Source organism: Austrofundulus limnaeus, unplaced genomic scaffold (assembly GCF_001266775.1).
Source record: "Austrofundulus limnaeus strain Quisiro unplaced genomic scaffold, Austrofundulus_limnaeus-1.0 Scaffold13, whole genome shotgun sequence".
Lineage (NCBI taxonomy): Eukaryota > Metazoa > Chordata > Actinopteri > Cyprinodontiformes > Rivulidae > Austrofundulus > Austrofundulus limnaeus.
This window is the reverse complement of record NW_013952415.1, coordinates 97,680-106,484: the sequence shown is the minus strand read 5'-3', so window position 1 is coordinate 106,484 and position 8,805 is coordinate 97,680. Positions and strand designations below refer to the sequence as shown.

At 36.7% G+C, this 8,805-nt stretch overlaps 1 protein-coding gene across 1 annotated transcript; it reads right to left on the bottom strand.

Moving 5' to 3' along the window:
* Window positions 1-3,266: 3,266 nt before the first annotated feature.
* Window positions 3,267-8,148, bottom strand: slc46a2 (solute carrier family 46 member 2; the record flags this gene model as incomplete). Its single annotated transcript, XM_014002380.1, is given in 6 exon segments — window positions 3,267-3,539; window positions 3,724-3,880; window positions 5,106-5,189; window positions 7,254-7,425; window positions 7,649-7,867; window positions 7,978-8,148. Coding segments are annotated over 6 exon segments (861 nt in total), but the record flags the coding sequence as incomplete, so codon positions are not given.
* Between the last annotated feature and the right edge of the window lie 657 nt (window positions 8,149-8,805).

Sequence of the window (8,805 nt, the reverse complement as noted above, 5' to 3'; positions counted from 1 at the left end):
GTCCAGTGGTTGCTCTTCAGTCCTTTCAGTTGTGGCTGGGGGCTTGGGCCCCGATGCCTCATGCTTGTGATCAGCTGTGTTTTCAGCCTGATTCACATAGCAATCTGTGTCCCTAAAATGAAAATGGGAGGAGCCACGTGGGTATATAAGACCGAGCTCAGTAGAGACGGCAGTCAGCCTGTTGTGTGTTCAGACCTGATGAAGGCTCATAAGCCGAAACGTTGTCAACGAACACACACACACACACAATACAAAATTGTTTATTGTTTAATTTGTAAATTATTGGGAGGGTTGTGGGGACTGTGTTTGTGTAGACTTGAATTGAGCTTTATGCTCCTCCACCTGTCAACAACCGGAAGCCTTACTGGAGAAGGATAGACTTTTATTCCTCGTTTTTGGAATACCCTTTAAACTTAAAGTTCAAGGGGTATGAATACTTTTGCAAACCACTGTAACTGCTACTTACCAGGTACAATCTTTACTGGCTAATTACCTCGTACGTACAGGGACCAGGGTATATTATGAAGGGTACAGGTAACATATTTACTGGGCTGTAACATAGATCACTGTTAAGACTTTGTGTCAAAAAATGATGTACAAAATTAGCTTAGAAAACCACAATTTCTTCCCTATAAATCCAGTCAGTACTTGAAATTACTCCAATACAATTACTAAGCTTTTTTTCCCCCCAATTGATTTAAAAAAACAAAGAACAAACAAAACATGGACAGTCAAAAAGCAGTCAAAGTAGGAGAAAATGTTAAGTGTACCAAGCAGGGTTATTCATCTGGTGGTCCGGGGGCCACATCCGCCCCCCTGGATGAGCTCAGACTGGCCCATCACTGAGCTCATTTAAAATAAAACTACATTTTAAAAATGGAAAATAAAAGTTAAATCCATGAGAGAAAGGTTTCAAATATCTAAAATGACAAATATCTGTCAAAGACATGAAGGTTTTAAATCATGAATTAAATGTATGTAATGATAACTGTTGCATGTCTGGCCCCTGTTGTTGGCTTTCAGTAACTGTGGCCCCTGAGTGATTTAGGTGAATAGACCTGGTGTATTTCTTTTTAAATTGTTAAGTGCAAAGTGCAAACAACACAGAATAAACCGTAACCTTCTATGCTAAGATTAGAAAAAAAAAAAAAAAAACAGATGTCAGATGTAAAAAAAACATAGAAATTAAGCTTTAAACATTTTTTCTTCTCTTAGCTAAACCTGTTGATACTAACTTGTGACAAATTGCATCTTTTCTCTCGTCAGTTCCCACAAACTGCAACCATAAAGTTTGAAAATAATCAGAAGCCTTTTTTTAAAAATGAGCTCCTTGTTACGCATGAAAATCCTTCAAAATCATTCCCCAACACTGTAAGTAACTTGGACTGGTTTGGGTAAATGGAAGAAACAAGAAAAACTGCTCAAAAGGGTCAGAATTTATCTGGAACTTAAACAGACCAACTAGACCCAGGTTAAGGTTTGTTAAAGATCTTTAAACACAATCATCTGCTTAATAAATCTAATAAAATAYTAAAACATATAATAAATAAAACTTCATGAAGAAGGTGATTCCAAAAAGTTTGTGTGACACCTTCAAATCTATTGTACCACTTTTCCAAAAGTCTACATTTGTGTTAAAATAAACTCCAGAAACCATTTTCCTTCTTCTGACACCTGCTTTTAAGCCTTCCAACTACTTATTGTAGTCATGATCTAAATAACAAAAAGGAAAAATAGATTTTTACACAAGATAAAAAAATTAATGTTTCTCCTCCCATGAACCCTGTGAACTCTACCACTCGATTAATCTCCAACATGTTGAAATCTCTGAGTTCTGTTTTCAAAACCACTTCTGTTTTTTTCGTTTAGTTTTGGTTTTTCCCAGTTAGCACATTTCAACTGGTTGATGCAATCCATTAATTTATGACGTCTGTACGTTTGTTGAAATGTCAACACATTTTAACTTTTACTCAAATTTTGATGCATTCCATTCTGTCCACTCAGGCCTTCATACATAACAATAATGCTTTTATTAAAAAAAAATATTGGTAACACTTTCTTTTACGGTACCCTTATTACCATGTAATTACAAGGTAATAAAAAATGTAATTAAATTGTAATTACTACCTTATTACCATGTAGTTACGTGGTAATTAGGGTAAAATTTTACTATGTAATTAATTGTCTGCAGTAATGTAGCACTTACCTGGTAATGTATTACAATTCACTATGTAACACCTAAATAAGTAGTAGGTAATTTGGGCAGTTTTAAAGTTATATTTTATTGCAATCAACCACAAACCTCAAAATTTAGTTTCATTCTTTTGGTTATAAATATAGTGTTGAGTTACTACTGAATAGTAATTTGATTGTAGTTACCCAATAAAGGTAGTTTTACTAACAGTAGTTTTTCTTTTGTACCCTAATTACCACGTAATTACATGGTAACCACTAAGTTGAAACAGAAATTATTCGTTTATTCAAAAATTAGATCCAATCTGACATCTTCTGTTTCAAATATCTATCTTCATGCCATTATACTCTCAACCATGTCGTACTGTTTACCTGTTTGGTCTCTTACAACAAATMAAATCTTAGAACCCATAGTTAGGCTCTACAACAGGGCCTACAAAATTCATAAAAAACTTCCTGGTTGGACTCATCACTGTACAGTTCTTTCATTGTCTGATGCCTTGACTTTTCAGTATTATGTTTTGTATAGCGGTATCAATTTATATTTTCAGATCTTCCAAGGTGCCAATTATGTACTGTAACTCTCTTTGCATTGTTGCCCAAATCAAATTCTGGAAGTGGTCATTCAACTAGATCTGTTACAAAAGGACAAACTGATATTACAAACTTTTAAAAACTGTTACGGCCAGAGGTCTTTCTTCTATGTTTATACTAAAGCATGGAATGACATTCCTCAAAACATAAAGTCCATTTCAAAACTACAGCCCTTTAAGAAGTCTTGTCTGCCATCTGCTGGACACATTTTTGTTGTGCTCATATTTAGACGTCCTATTTTGCAAATGCTGCCTTCCTGAAATTTGGTATGCTTGTTTGTCTTTGTGTCTATGGTGTWTAATGATGTGATTGTGATGCTGTATTTCTGAGTGTTTTATGTGCTGCAGAACAGGAACCTGCTGTAAAACAGCAATTATGCTGAGTCAGGCTTYATTTTTAGTAATCTTTTCCTGTTAAATCAATAAATCAAATCAAATCAATAAGGTAGTAATTATATTTAACTACATTTTTTTTATTACCTTGTAATTACACGGTAATACGGGTACCGTAAAAGAAAGCGTTACCAAAATATCATAGACTAGGAAAACTTTGGTTTGTATTTTGTACCGTAARAGGTCAGGTCCAGCAGCCTGTCCCTGCAGCTGCAGCTTTAACAAAATAGAGGAAGTCACACTTTGTGTTTTCAGTTCCTATTTTCCTTGTGCAAATATGAACTGGCCATCAATGCAGTGCTTCAGTCTCCCTGAATCCTCATGTACAGTTGCTTCTTAGCAGTTCTGCAGCCCACAATGCTGGAGGAAGAAAAGAGAAAATGTTCTTTAAAAGATGAGAAAATTGGTATCAGATAGTTATTATTATTATTATTATTATTATTATTATTATTATTATTATTATTATTATTATTATTATTATTGCTTTAAGACTCTTTTATAACTGTGCCTTATTTTCAAATAAACCTGGAAAGGATTATCGTACCTGACTGGTATCATGGCGAGTACTGTGAAGATGCTGGACAGCAGGAAGACGAAGCCTGGGAGCCAGTCCAGGGTGTTCTGGTAGATCCTGGTGAAAGCAGGGATGTAGGACATGCTGGCAGCTTTCAGAGTGATCTGCAGGCCGGTGAGCATCATGCCTGAAGGACAGGAAACAGGTGGGAGAAAGAACAAATCTCAACCTGTTTGCTTTAAATAATTTGTCACAGATATTCATTTATTAAGGATCCCCATCATTACCTCAACAATAACTATTCTACTGTTCTTCCTGGGGTCCACATAAAAACAAATTAACAATAACATCACAATGATACGACAAAAAAAAATTGGTAATACAATCAATCATACAAATATTAGTATAAAAAATGCAAGCTAAACAAAAACCTAATATACACTGAATATTATAAAGATTTTCTTGTGAAGAATTGCTACTTTCAGCTGTCTTTTAAAAGAATCACCCYTATGAATCTGTGTAGTATCTGAAGGCAGTTTAGTTTATATTTTTTTAAGTATTAGTTTTGGTAAAAGTCACGTTTAATTAGTAGACTGTCCAGTTCTATACTTTATTCTTGACGTTTCAGCACGTCCTTATAAAGGTTTCTTTGCAGATCTAGCATTACTTTCAGTGGATCCACAGTGATGACCTCTGGTTCAGCTTCACGTCTTCTCAATATCCACTTACTTTGGTTTTATCTTCTTATGCGTGGTGTTCAATAAGCATTTCTTAGCTAAAACAAGTCCAAAGACATTTAAATCATCATTTTTTAAATTAAAATTACAATAAAAGTAGTTTTTATGTTATATTTTTAGTGTAGGTTTGCATATTAATTTGTTAATATCATGACATTTTATTGTATGGTGTTTTCTAATTTTAGCTTGTTATTTAAATATTACAGCGCTGATCATACTATAACTACTGCAACTACAATATTACTACGTTTGCATGTCTGTGGCAATTTATAATTTACTACTTAAGTTCTAAACTTTATTTTATTTTATTTTTTGATAAATCATCAACAGAGTGAAAAGGAGGAGGACTGGTTGGACAGGTTTTGCTGGTTTCCTGGAAGAAACAGTCCTTTGTGTCTCCTGCATATTCAGTTGTTAACACCGTGCTCATACTATAAACATAACAACTAAAACAGAACAAGAGCTCCATTCAGTTTGTGTGGTGCATTTCATTTTTTTTTCTGAAACTTGAATTTCAGCTCCCAAAATGTAGCTTTTAGAAGCCGAAGCCTGTGAATTTTTACACACGAGGTAATTAAAAGTGAAGTGATGTAGGTTTGACATATACAGGTATGTTAACGTGAAGTGTGAGTTAAAGTCATCAGTAGTGTCGTGTGTACTGCTGACAGCTCTTACCACAGGAGGATGCAGGAACCTGCTGAGAAATCAGAGATCTGATCGTTGGCAGCGGGATGAGAGCAAACAGGTTCAAGGAACGAGCTGTAGGAAGAAAACAGCGTTGATTATTACTTTTAGGACATTTCTCATAACTCCTCTAGTGTCCTACAGCTATGCTGCTTTTTCTTTCTGTTCTGGGTTTTTATTAAAGCTGTAATTACAGCTTTATATTGGTTAAAGTTTTGGGTTCAGAGGTTATTTTATGGGATAAAGCTTGTGCCAGCGGGAATTAAATTTGAATTGCTCAGATTGAATCTGAATGTGCATAATTTCAAATTGAATGCATTGATTTGAACATGAATTTTACTAAATTGGAACTGAATTTAATGATTTGAAACTGAATTTAAAGCTTTGTATCTGGATTAATTTGCTTTGAAAATGTATTTTGGTCTATTAAAAATTCAGTTTGTTTACTTTCAGTTCCAAAATTCAGATTTTTGTGTCACACATCCTGGTCCTTGAGAAAGCCAGCCAGAGTAATCAAACACAGATCCACAGATTTACGTTTCACTTTGGTGAAGTTTCCCTTCTGTATGTAACAGAGTTGATGCAATCCACCGTAAAAGTGACAAAAACAGAAAATTATTTTATTGCAGTGATTAATTTTACTTATAGAAAATGTTACATCCCATCATGGATCAATCAGTCAGCAGCAGCAGCATCTGATCAATGTGTGATCCATGATGTGATGTAAATGTAACATTTACAACATATAGGTAAAATTAATCACTGCAATAAAATAAATTTGTCTGTGTTTGTCACTCTTATGGTGGATTGCATCAACTCTGTTACATACAGATGGGAAGCGTCACCAAAGTGAAACATAAATCTGTGGATCTGTGTTTGATTACTCAGGCTGGCTTTCTCAAGGACCAGGATGTGTGACACAAAAATCTGAATTATGGAACTGAAAGTGAAAGAAGTCAAACTCTGTTTTTAATAAACCAAAATACAGTTTCAAAGCAAATTAATTCAGATACAAAACTTTAAATTCAGTTTCAATTCAGTAAAATTCATTTTCGTACCAATGCATTTAATTTCAAATAATGCACATTCAGATTCAATCAGAGCAATTCAAATTCAATTCCTGATGGCACAAGATTTATCCCATATTATTTGGTTGTGAACATCTGAAACAAAGACAAGACGGAGGTCAATTGTTTTACATACATGCCTTTAAAACAGTGGTTCCCAAACTTTTTATCTTCTGACCCACAAACTATCCATGGCAAAAACTTGTGACCCCAAATATTACTAATCTGAGTGCACGAACTTCATTAATAACCCTAAAAACACAGGTTTTTGACAATCTAAACAGCTTGTACACAAATTTAAATACTTATTTATGGTTATTTTGTGTTTTTGTAATAATTATAGGGAAAATATTACATCAGCAATTGTTTTATTACCCTTTAAATTGATTTCTGGAGATTATCCAAGGTGCATCTCAGTAATCCAGGTAAAAAATCAAAAAGAAAAAAATTGTATAGGTCAAACTGAATTTTGCCTGAAACTCTCAGACTGAAGAAGTCTCTTGGAGGAGAGATGAAACGTTTCATTAGAGAAGAACCCGTCCAGAAGACATATACAATTTTTTTCTTTTTGATTATCCAAGGTGCTTCATGACCCATAATTGGGTTCCAAGCCCAACTTTGGGAACCAAAGTGCAGTGGTTCCCAAACTTTTTAGCTTTTGACCCACAAAATAACAGCAGCAGAGACCTGTGCCCCCAGCTATTTTTGGATGATAAACATTTGTATCAGGTCAACAAAACATGGGCATAGTAACAATATTTTTATACTACATTTATCCATTTTAAATACACTAATCTCACTCCTTTGTAACAACTAAGGCAAAAATGTAATTAATTCAGAAAATCTTTTCAGGACCCCATCTTGATGTTTCGGGACCCCACTTTGGATCCCGACCCCAACTTTGGGAAACACTGCCTTAAAGTGATATAAATCAATCATTTACAGCTGATATGCTTTTGATTTAGAGCTGTTTATTCAGAGGGACTAAGGTTAGTAGAAATATTATTTTATCAGCGGCCGCTCCGATAACACATGAGGAGCAATAAAGCAATCCTCACACACTTTTTCTTACCAGCGTAGAACGTGGCCGTTGTCTTGACAAAGGTCATGAAGTAGATGCCGGATGCAAACGACAGCATGCCGATCAGGATTAGAGTTTCATCGCCGACGCAGCGCCGGAATACGGCGACACCGAGGTAACTGGTGAGGAAAATTACACAGCCTGCTGCGTTCCCATAGCCCACCTGAGAGAGGGGAGAAAAAGAAGAATATAGAGGGCAGGATAGGAAAAATGAAACAAGAAGGTGAAACAAATGCAGCCTGGCATCTATAAAAATCTGATTTTATTATAAACAAATAAGAAAGATGAGGTATTTATTAGGATGTAACATTTTTAAGCAGGTTCACACATTTTTATTTCACCTTAAAAATCCTAAACAGTATTCTAAAGAGTGCACATAAAGGTACCTGCGTGGCGGTCCAGCTGAGCGGCGATTTCAGCACAAAGGAACCCAGGATCTCCACAGCTCCGCCCACAGCGAAGTCATACAGGAAGGCCGCTGCAAACAGCAGAACCAAGTTCACCTTGTTGATCTCCGCAGCGGACTCGGACACATAGGCATTCCTGGAGGCGTGGGAGAGGAGGTGATAGTTCTCCTCCTGGTCCACCTTCGACACGTCTTTCACCTTTCAGTCGAAGCGGGAAACCAAGATATAAAACTGGGCAATGTGTGATTCCAACATTTGTTAAACACCACTGATGATGGAAGAGTCTTTTCTGTAAAGGTCTCACCGACCTGCAGCAAGAAGATGGAATGGAGGAGGCAGAGGAGGTGCAGCAGCGTGCTCACAATCAGCAGGATGGTTCCGTTCCCCACGCTGGAGCTGTAGAGCAGGAACAGGTGACCCGACACCAAGCTGCCCACCAGTCCTGCCAACCCGTACAGCAGCTCCACTCTCATCATCGCCTGCACAACACAGCACGACAGCAAGTTTTTTTTTAGCAAGGTTTAAAGTTCTTGTAGAGTTTTATTTAAATTAAACTTGTGAAGTAGCTTTTCAGACATAATCATGTAAACTGCTGGGTTGCAGACGTATCCAAGTAAGGGGTCTCTGCGGATGAGTGGGCGTGTTGCAAGGAAAGGCGATTCTAAAGGGACACACCTGATTTGACGGACTTTGTTAAAGGAACACCCCTGACTGGACAAGCAAAAAAGGGGCGTTACTGTACGGCACCACTTTTTCTGGAGACCCCTACTTGGGTCACATTTCTCCTGGTTAACCTCAGTGTTGGGGTCAGGGTCAGGCTGTAAAGAGATCAACAGGATCTAAGGATACCGTTATGTAGGCCTTGTAGCCCATAATGCTGTGTCCAAAACGATGGGCCGGGTCCTCTGGAGGACCCAGACTACCCTGTCGAGGTGGGCCGGGTCCTTGGAGACCGGGAAGACCGGAAAAAAAAGAGGCTGTGAATTTGGACGGTCTAGCCTCCCCTCCACCCCGGCATACATCATGTCACCTAGCAACCATGACGATGCTAAACAGAAGCAAAAATAGATCAAAATTAGAAAAATATCGATAAATTAGCATTATTAATATCACAAAACAATAAAATTAACTTAAAG